The sequence below is a fragment of the Leuciscus leuciscus genome (genome assembly GCF_965113295.1).
Source record: "Leuciscus leuciscus genome assembly, chromosome: 3".
NCBI classification, from domain to species: Eukaryota; Metazoa; Chordata; class Actinopteri; order Cypriniformes; family Leuciscidae; genus Leuciscus; species Leuciscus leuciscus.
The window spans coordinates 2,775,288-2,793,357 of NC_138727.1; the positions used below are offsets into that span (position 1 = coordinate 2,775,288).

Below are 18,070 nucleotides of genomic sequence, written 5' to 3' on the forward strand. Positions count from 1 at the left end.
GCCTAAAAAAAAAATTATCAAACAACCCCTACATCCCCACATGTTGTTTGGGAGGCTTTAAAAAAAAACCTCCTCGCTCATCCAAAAACAAATTCCAGCAAATTTAATTGTCAGACACGACTGGATCTTCAAACAACACAGGGTTCTGTGGTCAGATGAGACTAAAACAGAGCTTTTTGGCAGCAAACGCACTAGATGGGTTTGGTGAACACAAGGATAAAAAGTACCCCATGTGTACAATTTAATATACCATTGGATCTTTAATGTTGTGGGTAGGGATGCACCGATCCACATTTTTTCACTTCCGATCCGATCCCGATACCTGAATTTGGATATCGGCCGATACCGATACTATTCCGATACCAGAGCTGTGTTTGCTTTAATATTATTATTATCATTATTGTTTATTTTATATGATGCTGAAATAAACTCCTCTCAACAGGCAAGTATGATATGTAGGCCTACATATTTATGCATGTATGGTAAGTATAAGGTCAGAAAAGGAAGTCAGAAAAACAGTAAATCCTGTTAACAGGAAAAATCCCATTCTGAAAACAAATATGCAACTGTAGGTCATGTCAATATTTATTACATTCCCAAAATGTCAAATACTTGAGTCTTGAAATATAAGAAAAGTGCAAGTGTAAACATCTTACACACACACACTATCTAAAGGGTGATCCTCGCTCCGATGCTGTAACTCTCTCGATGAATGCTCGATCAACATCAGCCATGTGCAAACAGACAAGCGGATTTCGCCTCAGACGCGCGTCAATTTCGCTTCAAACTTTTGCTTTTTACGAGCGTCAATTTCGCTCTGGGCGCGCGAATGGATTCAAAATATTCAAGCGTCCAACTAGACGCGGCAGACGCGAATTTGACGCGCTATTCGCGTTTGGTGTGAACGCACAGTAACGTGGTGCTTTTTTAAATGTTTGATTGCATTCGTTGTGTTGTACGACGCGTGGGAGCTTCAACGAGCTCTGAATTACGGCTTTGCAAACATTGCATTTTGCTGTCTTGCTCTGCGGTGTTTCCAGTGTGAAGAATTTCCACACAGCGGCCGCAAACTGCGGAATGGATTTCCTGAGCGGTGGCGTGTCTCATAACTCTGTGTCTCATTGAGCCGCGCCTCCGTTCAGGAAATCCATTCCGCAGTTTGCAGCCAGCTAGCAGACTCGCCGGCGGGAATCACTTTTGGAGTCATTTCAGCAGACAACGTTAAAGCGCAGACATGACTCAAGGATATCGGATATCTCCGCAGGTTGGATCGGGAAAATCCGATACGTGAATTACGTTGGTATCGGTCCCGATACCGATACTGGATCGGATCGGCCCCATCCCTAGTTGTGGGCATATTTTTCTGCTGGAGGTCCTGGACTTCTTGTTCAGATACATGGCATTGTGGATTCTATCAAATATCAACAGATAAAAAATCAAAACCTGATGCTTTCTGCTAGAAATCTTATAATGGGCCGTGGTTGGATCTTCCTTCAGGACAACGATCCAAAACAAACATCAAAATCAAAACAAAAATTTGTTGTGGAGCACAAAATGAAGCTTCTGCCATGACCATCCCAGTCCCCTGACCTGATGAGTGGGCTGAACTGAAGAGGAGAAGCACCAACATGGATCTGGGAATCTGAAGGATCTGGAGAGATTCTGTGTGGAGGAATGGTCTCTGATCTCTTGTCAGGTGTTCTCCAAACTCATCAGGCATTATAGGAGAAGACTCAGAGCTCATCTTGGCAAAAGGAGATTGCAAAAAGTATTTAATAAAAGGGTTTCAATAATTGTGGCCAACGTGTTTTGGAGAAAAACATTTTTACAGGCACACGGAAACACATTTATTTCATAATGTGATTTCCCCCCACTTTCAATTCTTTTACTTCAATGAAAGGTTAGAATTTTGCACATTTTTTGAATGAAAGATCACAAGGATAATCGATGCAGATTTATTTTTTACAGCCAATTTTGATCATATTTACCAGGGGGTTCAATAATTGTGGAGGGCACTGTATAACAAACTATTGTTTACCAGGACACTCGCCAAGACAGACTTTTTACATCATTTTGTGTGAATTTGTCCGTTCAAGCGCAGGTCGTGAAAGATAATTCAATTCAATTCGCACGCTGTCTGAGGCAGCTTTCATTGCGCACGCTTCGGATGATTGTGTTCATGAAACTTCTTGAGCTGCAAACTCCCTGTAATAATGTAGGGAATCACTTGTGTTATGTCCAAAGTTATTCTGTGCCCTGTTTTGCAGGTATCCTGGAAGCTCCTCCCATCATTTCCCTAATTACCTGGGTCTGCTGGCCAGCCTTTAAAAGCCCCTGTCTAGCTCCACCCACTCTCTCTCTCACACTGCAGCATTCAAAATTAATTTGGTATTAATTTTGTAGTATTTTGTAGCACAGTAAACAGTAGGGATGTGACTGTGAAGAAATTCGAAAGCAAAAGTAAAATGCGCACTGCCGCACGGGCATTCATAATGGTGCGTGTCCACTGGCGCGGAGCGAGTGTGTGTTCGCGCTCAACTTCCACAGGAATGAAATGAAAACGCTCGCTCTGCTCCGCACCGTTATGAATGCCCGTGCGGCAGTGCGCATTTTACTTTTGCTTCCGAATTTCTTCACAGTCACATCCCTACTGTTTACTGTGCTACTATACTACATAGCCTGTAAACGTAAAGTACTGTTTTTTTGTTTTTTTTTTACAAAATGTGCTCACTCTACCATATGTCTGAATCTATATTTTGATGATGGGTGAATTACTGTAAATTTACTGTCTCGACTACTATGGTAAGGCCGCTGTTTACAGTATACAGTACGACACAATACTGAAATGAAAAACATCTATTTACAGTATTTGACAAATTACACACATTTTGAGCATATGAGATAAATCATTCATACTAGAATTTATTAGATTTGGTTCGGAAATAATTGAAAAATCTTAACGTAGCAAATGATTCACTGATTATCCATTAAGATCAGTTTATTTAGTCAAATATGTGAAAATGAAAGAGAATGGATGCAAATAAAAAGTTTAATGTTCATAACATTATGAACATGATTTTTTATGTAAATGTTATTTATACATAGGGTTTGGGTATCAGTGATGTGCGGGTCAATGTATAAACAACCCGCACTCGACCGACGTTTTCAACTAACCCGCCCGCAACTCGGACCGCAAAAAAAGAAAAAGAAAATATTGTACCCGACCCGCTTCCTGACCCGCATTTTTTAAAAAGTAGTAAATGCTCATCGTAGCGTCATTGGGCCATTGACGTAGGAACTATTTTGATGTTTCTGCGCAAGTTCAGCAGACAGTGAGGTTCGGGTTTGTTCCGATCAGAGCTCGTGATCGGAGAGCGCATTTCTGAATATTCCGCTCCGCTCGTTCATTACGCAGGGTTGCTCGCTCAACCCAGAATGGCCTGCTGGTTCGAAAATGTGGAATAAGGCATGCCTCCGACAATTTTTTTTTTTTCTAGTCGACTAGTAGTTGTTCATTTAAGCCATTCGTGGACAAATCGCCCCTTTATATTAATTTAATTAGGCTATAGCCAGGATAATAAGCGTTATGACCGCACGCATAAAGCTTGCCACAAAGAACCGGTTAAAGTAATGATTATGAATGTGTCTAAATTAGCAAGGAGACATTTAATTGTTTAGTAATAAACTCGTGTTTTCTGTGTCGCTGCAAAGATTAACTTGACGATGCGGACTCGCCATGAACGCCAGAGAGAAATGCACATTTCATATGAATTACATAATCAGAAAGTAGCCTATTTATTTTGGTTTGAATATTTTCGTTTAAAAGTAGACATTTCAAGCTTTCTGTAATATATAGCCTATATTTCTCAAATCTGTGAGACTCAAGCTGAGTTTCGGCGCCCTCCAGTTCACATGCAATGCAAGTGATAGTGCCGGCGCCTTATTACATTGTCTGCTATATATTTGCTTCTTATTTATTAAATACGGGCAATTGATTGATAAAACACTGATCAAAATTAAGATACAATTTATACAAAACTAAAATCTTTTAAAAAGAGTTTTCTATAAAACAAAACTTATTGAAGTCGTCAAAATTATGTTTTACCAAAAACAGCGCCGTTGCTAGGAGGGCGCCAGCGCCTCTGCCTTTCAGCGCCTCTGCCTCGCGAGTGGATGATAGCCCTGAAGACGCCTAGCAATGGTATACCTTTAGTGGTAGTACCTTTAGTTAAGTTATACCTTAAGAGTCTTCGTAGCGCGCTAAGAGACAATGTTATCGGAAAATGCAGCCCAGGTATAATGCGTATGATGCGTAACGGAGATTCCAAAGCGCTCTTCTTTGGTCAGAACCATGGAAAGCGATCGCGGATAGGTCTGTCCTATGCACCGAAACTTTTAACAATGCAACAAAATTTTTAAAGAGCATGAAGCTATTAAAATCTATATTATGTATATGCACAGATAATATAACAGTAGGCTATATTAGTCAATATTTTTTTATTAGGTTAAGCAGTGATTGGATAACTTTTTTTTTTTTTTTACGTTTTTAATTTAAGGCCCACACACAATTGGTCTGGCCCATCCAAAACTGGAATCCTGGCGCCGTGCCTGGTTGGTTGTGCCAGTTTTGTGGCTATCAAATGTGTACCGTATTTTCCGGACTATAAGTCGCACTTTTTTTCATAGTTTGGCTGGTCCTGCGACTTATAGTCAGGTGCGACTTATATATCAAAATTAATTCAGACTGAGATGAACCAAGAGAAAACATTACCGTCTACAGCCGCGAGGGGGCGCTCTAGTTGGCGGAGTTGTTCAGAAGCGACACGGATGATGAAGAAAATGATGAGGAATGAGATCGCGGGAGCTTGGTGAACTTGTTTACTGGTAACTTGCTTGTTGGACTCGCTGGCTTATGTTAATTTAGCTTATTCAGCCTCCCAGATATTTGTTCTTTATGCTATTGTGTAGCTGAATAACGTGTGCAGTGCGTGTGCGGTGCATATGCTGTGCAGGAGCAGCACGCGCTAAAGTGCTTTCACATAAGCTGCGTTTGCAGTGCGTAACTGACCCACGGCTGTAACCCCAAACACATTGTATTTCAAATCCAGAAGTTATCAGCAAATTTTATTTTAAAAAAAGAAAAAGTTTTTTGTCAGCATTGCGATTCTCTTTATACGTATACTCTTTAATAGACGTATTCACGTTTAAACACAATTTAAACAAACTATTATTCAATGCATTACTTCTATATAATTATATATTAAGTTGCTCAAGCAAGTGGTAAAATATTTAACCATGCACTTATATTAAAATCGCATACATTTTAAATTAAAACTTAAAATTGACAAAAACAGCAGACTCATACCCTTTCTTTTGCATAATTTAAATCTTTATACAATAAATCTTGCATGTCACAAATAACTTGTTTTTCCACCTCCACGAATGAGACGAGTGTTGTTCATTATGTCGCCTTGTTGAAGTAAATTGTAGTTTTCCTTGATTTACCAACGCTTGAAGTAAAAAGATGACTGTGAAAAATAGTAGGCTAGTATTTAATTAAATGCATTTATGATGAAATTACTAAATTTTCATGTCAATCTGGTCAATCTGTATTCATTTTGACCACAAACCGTGTGCTGTCACTTTAATTCAGCGCGTGCAGCACAGCAGAAATAGCCTCGGTGCGGAAACGATCGCTGCACTGCTGTATACGCACCGCACCTGGAACGGATCGACGGACTGCAACCGCGTGCATTGTGAAAGCTCTGACCTGTTAACAAGGGTACGGAAAAATATACGCACTACAAACGGAGTATGTGTGAAACGGGCGTTAATGTGTTACGTTAACATACTGGACACCTATTCAGCCTGTTGTTCTGTGTGCTACTGTGTAGTTGAATAACTTGCCTTTCCTGATTAAATGTCTGTTCTTGGTCTTGGATTTTGTGAAATAAATTTCTAAATAAATGCGACTTATAGTCCAGTGCGACTTATATATGTTTTTTTTCACTTCATGAGGCATTTTTTGACTGATGCGACTTATACTCCGGAGCGACTTATAGTCCGAAAAATACGGTAAATAGCATCGCAAGAAGTAGGCCTACACATGGTGACCAAAAGCCAGCACTTTGGTCATCATATTTCATTATTTCGGCATTATTTCTCCCACACTTTGCTCTTTCTATTTGTGTATTTGCGGAGCTTCCACTCCCCAGTCTTCACCTTTTCTCTTGCCGCCTCCATCTCTACCTGCAGACTGAGCTCGTGCGTCATCTTCGAGCCAGTTATTCAGCCAATAAAGTGTAGGCCTATGTATTTCATAGAAAATTATGTCTAGTACTATATAAATTACAAAGGTTTAATTGGCATCTTTATTTCAAACGACCCGACCGACCGCGACCCGAATATCATTAAAAATATTTTTGGATGACTCGTAACCGCGGGTGACCGCAGGCACCCGCTCATTTTGGATCAACCCGCGCATCACTGTTGGGTATCATTTGGGTTTTTTCGATACCGGTGCCAAATCGATACTTAAAAAAAAGAGCCTCAAAACGATGGCTAATGACATTAAAGCTGCCGTCGGCAACATTTTTTTGATCATATTCAGTGTAATCGACACTATAATCCGACAGAACAACATAAATAAGGTGGTTTTAGAAAAAACCCGAGCTTCTAACTCCACCTGGAGCGTGTTATTTGTTTTGCAAAAATCCAGCGCTCCCGCTTCATCAGGTCCAATCAGCGCAGGGGGGTGTGAGATCTGACTGTCAATCACAGGTCGTGCACACGCCACAGATCCCCCCTCACTCGCGCACGTTAATATCACATGCACACGCCACGCCTGAAGTTCGCCTGGAGATTGCATGAAGCGTGATGGCGGAGAGAAAATCTACTAACAAGCTTCCAATTCCTCGGTTATTGCTATCTATGGCTAGATTAGCCAGGGCAGCCTACCTCCGAGTCCATGGTGTTGATAGATGCTGAAGAGACGGACGCGTTCACAGAAAATCAGGTACACACGCACAGTGACGCACTGACGAGCACGACCTCGATGGGAGGGTGCTCGCTGGTAGTGGGGAGGGGCATGAGAGTTGTAAACATTCAACATTTTGCCTAATCGACCCAATCTGCCAGACTTGCCGACGGCAGCTTTAAAGAACGGCTTTTTTATTAAAAAAAATTAAAAATCTTAAAATTGAATATACAAATTTTATTGTATATTAAATTTAAATGTTAAGAGTAAATATATAAATATAAGTAGTCTGAATTAGTGTTGTCACGATACCAAAATTATGACTTCGATACGATACCAAACCAAAATACCTCGATACCGATACTGAATCGATACCACGGCAAAAAAACTAAAACAGTAAAAGTAATTGAAAAATATCACATGACCAGCATGTTCCTGCCCTGCTTTATGACCATTCCCTCCCCTTATACTGTAAATAATAAATAATTATAAATAATTACATGTCAGTGTGAATGTCCTTACCGAGATGTTTGCAACAATCACATTATTATCAATCATGCTAACATTTACAAACCTTTCACAACTCTGAACAGGTTGGGATGACCAAAATCTTATTTCATGATACGAGTCATTTCATATTTTTTAAATGTAATTTTATAATTATAATATAGATATTTAATTTAATTGTATCTTTGTTATTAAAAATAAGCAAAAAAGCAAATTAAAAACAATATGACAATAAGAGACAAATAAAATAAACGGTGCTTAATTTCTTTTTTTGAAAGCTAAATAGACCTTCTTCTGTAGCTGAAAAAATAAGGTCTTCTTCACTCTATAAACTATAGACTGATTCTTAATAAATAGATTAAATTTATTCAGTCAAGCATTGGGTGACTGTCTATTTTCTTTTGTTGTTGGATTAACATTAATCACAAAGAATATTACGCTGCCGGTCCGGCCCTTTAAGACCTGCACGTATCCAATACATTGGAACATATACAATTTCTTTTTACAAACGGTTTACGTTCACTAAAGACATACTCGACTGTGTTTACGTGAATACTCGCCAGGACATGCATTTTTACATATCATTTTGACTATTCAAACCTAATAATCCGCGAAGGAGAACTGAAGTCGCGATCGTATGCTGTCTGAACTGCGTGTGCGCGCGCTTCAGGTCTGAGCCCGGCAGCGCGAGCACGTCCCGCGCTTTATTTTCTCATGCATGCAAGTTTCTTTGTCAAGTGCGCGTATATATTTTACCGTTCTGCTTCCGTTGTTTAGTGAATGTACACGTCCTTGACTCCTGCTGTCACACAGCTACGCAAATTAAGAAATACTGCTCTTATTATTTAGAGTACTGTCACTCTTAAAGTACCGGTACTAATAAAAGTTCATATCGTATCGTTTTTAATAGCAGGGTATCGCGATACCTTTCTAGTACCGGTATATCGTGCAACACTAGTCTGAATACAAAACACAACAAATTTACATAAATTCACAATACAACCTATGCCACCTAAAGTAGTAAAGTAGTCTGTATTTTTGATATGCTACAAACCAGCTTTAAATACCAACTGTGACAATGAGCGCTCATTAGGATCAACTGAAGGCTGAAAAGTATGTGAGGTTTGCGGCTCTATTGTTACAGCTTTCCTGTAGCTCAAACAATAGAGCGTTGCAACCCCAAGGTCATGGGTTCGATTCCCAGGGAAAGCCAGAACTGATAAGAATGTAAAATGTGTACCTTGAAATGTAAGTCATTTTGGATAAAAGCGTGTGCAAAATGCGTAAATGCAGTAAACTTGCACAACATTCTTGATTTAATTTATTAGATGCACGCCGGTCTGTTATTGTATGGACATTGACTTTACATTTTCACACTAAACATGATGCGGAGCAAAACGATCAGTGATTGGTTGTGTTACATGTCAGTCAGTCCTTGGCTGATATTTTTATTCTTAAATACATGTAAGTGAAAGGTGTTGTGTCATTTAAGAAAACAATTTAAGTTAACTAACAATCACATGCGGTGATGATGCTTCTTACGTCTGTTTCGGAGAACCAGATGGCAAATATTTCAACCGACAGCTGAGGCATTTACCGGTAAGTGCCACCGAAATGAGGGACCGAAATCTATGTTTTGATTCGGTCCGGTTCCATACCGGTCACTTAGGTACCGGTTCCATATCGGTGCCCAGTTTCGGTACCCAAGCCTATGCATCATTATAATGGATCCGTGCATTCAGTCTTAAAGTGACAGCAGCCTATAAATACCTGCTGTTGTCTATATGTCATTAATGTTAATCAAACTACAAAACACAGTTTTAACAAAGATTAATCAATATTAAATTTATACAGAAAACATAGTGTTAATTTTACATTTATTACACTTCTGTCCCTGAAATGAATACTACTGTTAGACTACTTTATTGGTAACTTTGTTGTATTTATCTATGCTTTGTAATTTGTGTATTTGTTCTTATTTTTTACTGACTGTTCACTTGTCTTTAGTTAGGTTAATAATTTTTCCTGTGGTATCGGGGGACTTAAAGTGTGCTTTAAGGCGAGACACGGCAGGCAAAAACATCGTTTTTTTTTTTCACTGGTCAATTTTGAGATTTTGGGTTATTTGTCTTCAATAACATGTATTCTTTCAGACTTGTGCTGAAAAAAAGTCCAAAATACACATTTAGGTCTTTATTTTACTACACTTTGTCTGTTTGAGTGTGCAGATTTCGCCTAAATTCATCAAAAGTTGGCGTTCTAAATCATCCCGCTGCTCAGCGATCGCTGTCTGAACCCCTTCATCTCATGTACCGTTGGGAAGCTCTCTCTCTCTCCTTTGCAATGCTGTCGGATCCAAATATGGTCATTTCCTGTCTATCAGCAACCAATCACAGGGCCTGAATTTCATTTTGGAAAATGGGGGGGAAATCCCCCCTTAGGTGATTCTTATGGGGGGGAATTTTTTATTTGAGGGGGGAGTTTAGACTTTTTTTTTTTTTATTACATTTATCTCGCCTAAATGTATGCTCACTCATTGCATTTTTTACAATGGAGTAATTTTGTTCTTAAGAATTTACACAACACAAGGAAGCTTGATTTCAATCTTTGAATTAAATTGAAAAAAAGTAGCACAAATAAATACAATAGAATAAAGATACCAATAAAGAGAAATAAAGAGAAAAGTGTTTGCTTAGGTCTAACACTAGTATTCAGAAATACTACAGAGACTGAATAAAGTAATCAAATGTAAAATAACACTGGGTAGTATTTAGTCCTGACTAAATTAAATACATAGGCTATTAATCCTGATTCCTTCAAATGAAAGCTATGTTTTGTTGTTTTGACAACCAAATGAATGACAGACACATATGTCTGCTGACCCTTTAAGAGCTAGTGCACGTAGGGGTAAACGTACCTATTAAGCTCAAGTACCCATTAAGCACACTACCATCTTGGAGCTCAGATTATAAAAAGAAACAGCAATGTATTATCCTATTTGATGTATTAACCAATTGATGTGTTTGTTACTACATACCTCCTGTAATTTTAAACCAATCAGACCATTGCACACTGAGATATGTGTATCCATGTGTTCACACTGTCTGGTGGTCATTTTGAAAGCTGTCTGAAAACTTTCACCAGAAGAGGAGCCCCTTAAATGTGCATTTTTTATATGTTTAAGCCTTTATTTTGGCTAAGTACATCTACTTATTGCAAAATTAAGAGATTAATGTTTAGACTTTTGCATATTATAACCTGGAACCTGGATGTGGGAAATAATTACAGTTAGATCTAAAAGATAGTTTTAGCAACATAGCCCAGATGCTACGAACATAGCCAGCTTACTAGCTGTATAAGATTGTGTGCTACACTAATATATTACTTCACAGGCATTAATGGCTTGTACTTTTAAATCCATAATATTATCATTTTACATTTTATTGATAGTCTGTGGTTTTAAACTGCTGTAATTTTTAAAGAATTCATATTATTGTTAGGTGAGCTTAAAGGGTGCACTACTGACAATCACACAGCTTCAGTGTGACATCAATTAGAAAAAGCATTTCATAGATATTGTCAATAATAGTTGTTCATATTAAAATTGGTATAAACTTAATACATTACCTAGATTATTAATTTAGCTAAATATTTTCCTTTAAATTTAATTTAATATTTATTAATTAAAATTTGTTTTTGCTCCAATTAAGCACAGTGTGCTCCCTTTAAGCTCATCCACATTGAACATCTATGTAAATACTTCATAATCAGACTTTAAATATTAACTGATGGCTGTCACTATGTTAATCTTCAAAAAAATGATTAATAAACTTATTTTCACAGTCTTAAGATGACAAAAGCTAGACGAAATGTTGCAATGAGTTTGAATGACACGTCACTATAAATAGGATAGGCTACCTGATCAAATTGAATGCCTTGTTGCTTGATTTTAGTGTTCTGTTTTTTTGTGATTGACTCTGTACCTTCAAATAAAACTTTTTTCAATTATTCCTTAAAAAGGTTGTTTAAAATAACCAAGAATTTTTAATAAAACTTTAATAGAGCTTATTGGGAACAGGGGTGTGCTTAAAGGGTACAAAACGTACCCATTAAGCACAGCCAGACTTTTTATATTTAATGATGTACATCTTAATTGAAATACTTTTGTCATTTAAAATAAAATGAAATATTATAGTGTGAGAGATTAATATTTTATTTTAAAATAACTTCTTGTACTAAAACCAATATCTTGTGCACTAAAAATGTCTCAATGTAGATTTTGGTGAGCTTAATAGGTACGTTTACCCCTATCCTGTGTTTTCATTATACGGTCACGTGCGATTTATGCTTATTTAAGACATAACCGACTGTGTTTAGAGGATACTCACCAAGACCGAAATTGACATGCTTTTTGCATGTTTTTGACTGTTAAAGCGATATAATCCACGAAAAATAACTTTGGTTACCCAAGAGCTGTGTGTGAGGCGGCTTTACTCTATGTATGTGTGCAGAGAAACATCTCTCAGACCGCGCGCAAGGGCCGAATAGTTTAAAATCGCGTGAATGCTTAAACTGGTAAGACTTAAAAAGACGTGCAAATGGTAAACTTTAGTTACTCGTGATGCAATGCTGGCTCGATTATGCAAGTGACAACTCCGTCTATCCCGACTCCCGAAACGCGAGAGTGTTATCACCGCCTGCAGCTCTTAAGCCTTGGTTATACTTTCGCCTGGCTCCGCAGCGCGAGTCTCCGCAGACTGCGCGCGCACCTCCGCAAACGGACGAGGCGTTTATACTTGACGCGCTCGCCGTTGTACTATTCTGTGAAACGATAGGGGGCGACTCGAGTAATTGTCCTCTAAACAATCAGGAATCAGCGGTGAGAAGAAGAAAGCTACACACGTGACAATGTTTATTTTAGTACACCACCACCAATACCACACTACAAAAAGAATCGTGTAAAACCCAGTAAACCCTGAGATTATTACTCGTGACAATAAAACAAAATATATGGATATGAGAATGTGTATACAATATAACTAAATGAACAATCTCTAACATATTTTCTAATTTCACTAAACATTTCATTAAGTTTTCGTGAACATTTTTATTAAACATGGACCTTTATGTTCATTAAAAATACTTTTTATGCTATTGAATGCTCATTTTTTAAATGTAAGCAACTAATTTAGACGTGCAAACTGGGTGCCGGTGTGGTGAGAAGTTCGAGCTCGGCCAGATTCGGCTCGAAGTCGGCGCCGCGCGCGTTGTTACAAAATCTGCCGTGCACACCGCCAGGCGAAATGGGCCCTTGCGCACCCAACGCGCGCGACCGCCCACACCGCGATGACGTCATTTTTGCCGCGCGCACCTTCGTGCTCGTGCGGACGCGTCGAGTATAAACCAGGCTTTAACGAGCTGATAGAAGACGCAGCACCTCTGAATCACTCACGCGGTTTGAGAAATTGCGTCTCGCAGACAGTTTTAAAATGACTGATTAGATTTTATAATCTGTGTGGATTAATTTACCAATACAACCTACATGCTAAAGTGAATCAATGTTTGCGGGAATTTCCCGCATTATAAGTGGGAACCTGCGGGAATTATTAAAATTATAATAATAATAATAATAATACATAGGTCTTATATAGCGCTTTTCAAGGAACTCAAAGACGCTTTACAAATGAAAACAAACAAACAAAGACGAGAGTGCTATTATAGATTGTAGGCGAGCTGAAACAGGTGAGTTTTGAGCAGTTTTTTGTAGGTGGTCAGTGAGTCCGAGTTTCTGATGTGGATGGGGAGTGAGTTCCAAAGGGTGGGGGCAGCGATGGCGAAGGCTCGGTCCCCCAAAGTTCGGTGCGTTGATTTGGTGATGGGTTTGAGAAGGTTTAAGTCGGCAGAGCGGAGGCGTCGGGAGGGGCAGTGGTGCTGTAAGAGGTCTGTGAGGTATGGAGGGGCCAAGTTATTGAGGGCTTTGTAGGTGATGAGCAGAACTTTGTAATGGATGCGCTGTAGTACAGGGAGCCAGTGAAGCTGTTGGAGGACGGGGGTGATGTGCGCAATACCCGCAATCCCGCGCCGAAATTCAAGCCCTGCAATCATTAAAGTAAAACAGGTGATTTAACTCGAAATGCGCAATCTCATTGGCTGATGCCAATTTCTGACAACGTGATTCGTTCAGAATCGTCACGTGACGCGCTCTGACATTTCCGCGGTAGTTCAAAATGTCGAAAGATGAACAAGCCGAAAAGAAGAGAAGCCGAAAACAGTTGCTATAAGACACAAGGGATTACCAACATAGACAAAAGGTGATGAAATGCCATCACATAGTGCATGGGTCTTCACAATTTTTTTCATGAGAGCCGCACTGATCGGACAAAGTGAGTAGGAAAGTCATACGTCGTCCTTTCAGTTTCGGTTCTCAATCGATCAAGTGTTTACATGTTCTCTCGATAAACCACCTCTTTCAATCCGATCGAAATTATTTGTAATAGAGCTGACACTTTGAGTTTGTAATGGGTTATGTTATAGCCCTACTAATTTTTTATGTTTTTAAGAAATATCTGTAGTGACTGGCTGCATGATTAGGGATGGCGAAAACTAAAAATGTTCTTGACCGACCACCGAGCCTCATTAGCCGGTTGAAACTGGTTAACCGATTAGTTTAAAATATGCTACGCTATTTGAAATAACAGCCATTTCGAGCCGCGCCTGCAATTTCGCAACTCTGTCGCATCTCTCTGCCGCTCTGCCTCCCGCTCACACACACACTGCCCCGGCACCGCCCTTCAACTCACGTCACTTTTTTTAAATCCCCTACAGCGCAAAACATGAGTCCTGCAAACGCGGCGCTGAGGAGCTTGTATGTAGTCGGAGGACAAATGGCTCCTTAGTTTCGAAATGGGTTGGGTACAAGGTGATCGCGTTGAAAATAAAGGCTTTTGTCTAGCGTTAGAAATTCATTTGAAACATTGCCACGGCTCATTTAAGAAAATGACAGCTCCGAGGGGAGGCCGCTTTAGTTTGAGGTAGTGCTAACAATAATAAAGAAAGATGATGATAGCACTGTATCACACAAGTTGCAACTTACATCTTGTCATTCTTTTTGGTGAAATGGTCCCACACACTACTTTACTTTGCACGCTTCATCCTGTCGTCTGCCCTGGCTCTAACCTCGAGTGTTTTAGCCTGTAGCCTTTACTTTTCGCAAACCTTGTGAGCGCGCGAACCCAAAAGCTGTGACCCCGCGCCAAATGTTTTTTATTGGTTTATTAAGTACAAACAGGCGAGTTATGAAAAATTGAGTGTGAGGGATTTGTTCACTTCACACAAAAAGATCTTGGAATGAGATTACTAACTGTAGTTGCGTTTAGTCCATTGTCTATAATAGCCTAATTTAGAGATCACTTTTTTAACCGACTACCGACGGCTTTGATCGGTTAACGTTGATACGGTCAACCATCGGTCAAACGGTCATCAGTTAACATCCCTATGCATGATATCGCCGTATTTTTTACAGCCATGCAAGCCACAAATTAAAGCTTGGCGGGCCGCATGAGGCTCGCGAGCCGCGCAATGAGTAACCCTGACATAGTGCGTCGATGCGTTACGAACAAGCTGTAACATTTTGAACACATCTAAATGTAAGTCAAAAAGACACATTACATTTCAAAGCACTTAAAACCCACGAGCCAAATCCTGAAAACAGTCGCCTCAGTCAGCCGATGGTGAAGCTAACCAACCACGCTCCCTTCAGCACTGGTTCAAAACAACTCAACAGAACAAAACTAATTATGAATCATTCAAAATATCTATATATAGAACATTGGAGAAAGCAAACAAAGTAGACTAAATTGTTCTTTGACAGAGTATCTGCACACTGTCAGAGAAGAAGAGACGGATCCTGACTAAATACAGGCTCAGTGACCACCAACTGGGTCAGACAGAGATGCACTTCCTCCTTCACTGGGAAAAAGTATCACTTAGATTTACACCTTGGACAAATAGCCAAAAGAATAAAACTTCCCAAAGTTAGCACCAGAAAAGAAGCTGGAAGTTCTCCTGGGAGAAGGTACAGCAGATCCACTGACAGCTAATTATGTATCTGCCTGAGGGACTGTGATATACCGGTATTTCGTTTTTCCATTCCACCTGTGTGATGGACTGTTGATGTGTTGTTTTGGATGTTATGATCAGTGATGGATGAAGCAATAATGAGTTTTGGATGTTAAACAGTGTGATACATGGATTTTACTTGGACCTAAAGCATATTTTGTCTGTAATTCATGGCTTTCAATAGAAATTAGTGGAATTTTGCCATAAAATCTTTAAAGGCCGTTTTCTCAAAATGAGTTTTTTCTTACACTCCTAGTGAGGATTCTCCACTTCTGTAGCACCTACATACACCACATTTTACAGTCGTATTCCTAACTATATTGTGAAGGTTTGTCCAGAGGGATTTGTTGATATATCATTCTTGGCCTGATTTATATGACATTTTATGCCTAAAAATAGGGCGGAAATCAATTTTTTAAGGCTGTTGGCAGTATTTTCTGATTTACAGGGTAACAAAAGGGGATATTCATAATCCCCTTTGATAATGTGTTTTTATTGAATTTATCAACAAAATGCAAAAAACCAATGCATTTTTTTCTCCTATTCATGTGAGTAATCAACTGGTAAAGTTTGATAGTGATATCTGTAAGGTAACAATTTTACCCTAGTCACCTGTAGTGTCTCGCCTTAAGTAATAAAAGGGAATCAAAGTTACCCCCAGCCCTAAAATATTTTTTTTCTTGCTGGTCCGAAAAAATGATCCAGTCCGTGACTCAAAAAACGTAATATGATCTGTGAGTTTTGTGATCCGTTGAACCACTGTATGTTGTCCTATAAAATAAATTTCACAATTCTAATGCAATGACATTCAGATAATTTAAGTGTGATGTGGGTGTCCAAACACTTGTGAATGTAAATACAACTTCTGAACAGAAGGAACATCTCAGCACCAGCTAAACATAAAAATTATTGGGAATCTCAGGGACTTTGCTCTATAGTAAGTTATGTTGAGTCTTACCTTTAAACAGATCTCTCTCATAGACCCGTTCACTGGTCTTACTACTTGCTTCGTTCTCTAGTGTACAGGTGAAGAATTCTTCAGGATTTCCATTTTTTTCAACTGTAATGGACTCTCCTTTATTGATTTTCGAACCCGTCAGTGTTTGTCCAGCAGAATTCTTCCAGATGATTTTTTCATTGTACTCGCATCTTAAATACACAACACCAGAGTTACCACTCTGCTCTACTTTAATCTCAGGTTTGGGGACCGGCTCTGTGAAAGAAACAATGAAAAAGTCTATGAATGTTCAGTCCACAGAAAAAAACAAAATATGATTAAAAACAACAACACTAGCCTTGGAAAAAGTGTGACATGTTTTTTTTATTAGTAAAACTATCACTTACAATTTTTTTTTTACTATTTAACTAAATTGTTCATTTGGACGTGTACCATGGTAGTAGTACCTTAAAGTAGGTAAATGCCATAGTGCATGAATATCAGTACCATTGTATCGTCACAAAGTACAAAGATATAAGAATCAGACACCACCACTGTACCATGATTCATTGTACTGCAAGATATTTCCAAGTATATGTTCACCATGTTACTAGTCATATGTCTTGGTATTTCTATTGTATTCCAAGAAACATCACAGAATGCCATGGTACTGCCACACATAGTTTTATTTTTGTCAGCATGATAATAATAATTATTGTTGTTACATTTAAATTTGATTTAGCCTTTAAACAAATAAAAAATAAATACAACTAGGAACAAAGTAACACTTCTTATGCTATTACAACAAAAAAACCCGAACTTTATAATAATATGATAATAAAATTAGGCTTTTAAAAAGTATTTCAATAATCAATATTCACTCACCCATTAGAGTCAATGTGAATCTTTGTGCCTGCTCTTTTCCGCTGATGTCAATTGTATAAACTCCACTATGTTCGACTGTTAGTTTAGTAATCGTGATTTTTCCTGTCTTCGTATCAAGAGTCGTGATGCCGTTGAATCTCTGATTCGGGGTTAGAGTTTCTTCGTCTTCCCATTCAATCGCCTTAACAGTTTCACCACCTTTAATGTGTTTCCATGTGATGCTGGAGACAGGAGGAAGAGGAGGTTTATCTGGACCAAAGGAAACTTCTTCACCCAGTGCACCCACCACATCTGTACCTAATAATTAAAATATGAGAGAGTATGTTAGTCAACATTCAAAAAACAAGTCTCATATATATACACACACACACACACACACACACACACACACACACACAGAAATAATGTAAAAGCTTCGCATTGAGACCTAGTGTGTTTTGCTTTACTATTTTCAACACAAGTAGTAACTCAATTTAATGTTTCATATCTATTTTTATTTTCCTTTTAGCCCATTTCTGTTTATGTATATGATATTCCACATAATAATCAAACAAAGATGAACAATAAAGGCCTTATTTGGTGGCAATCTTTGTCTATTCAAATAAAAAAGTGCATATATTTCTGAAAAATAAACATTCATGCCTATG

General features: G+C 38.6%; 1 protein-coding gene across 1 annotated transcript in view; it reads right to left on the bottom strand.

The window, feature by feature from the left end:
• Positions 1-18,070, bottom strand: part of LOC309494449 (uncharacterized protein) — a 114,200-nt gene that overhangs the window by 9,634 nt on the left and 86,496 nt on the right. The window contains exons 6-7 of the mRNA XM_082163815.1: positions 17,424-17,720; positions 16,560-16,814 (exon numbers count right to left, since the gene is read on the bottom strand). Coding sequence (XP_082019941.1) covers positions 16,560-16,814; positions 17,424-17,720 — 552 coding nt within the window. The remainder of the gene's footprint in view (positions 1-16,559; positions 16,815-17,423; positions 17,721-18,070) is intronic.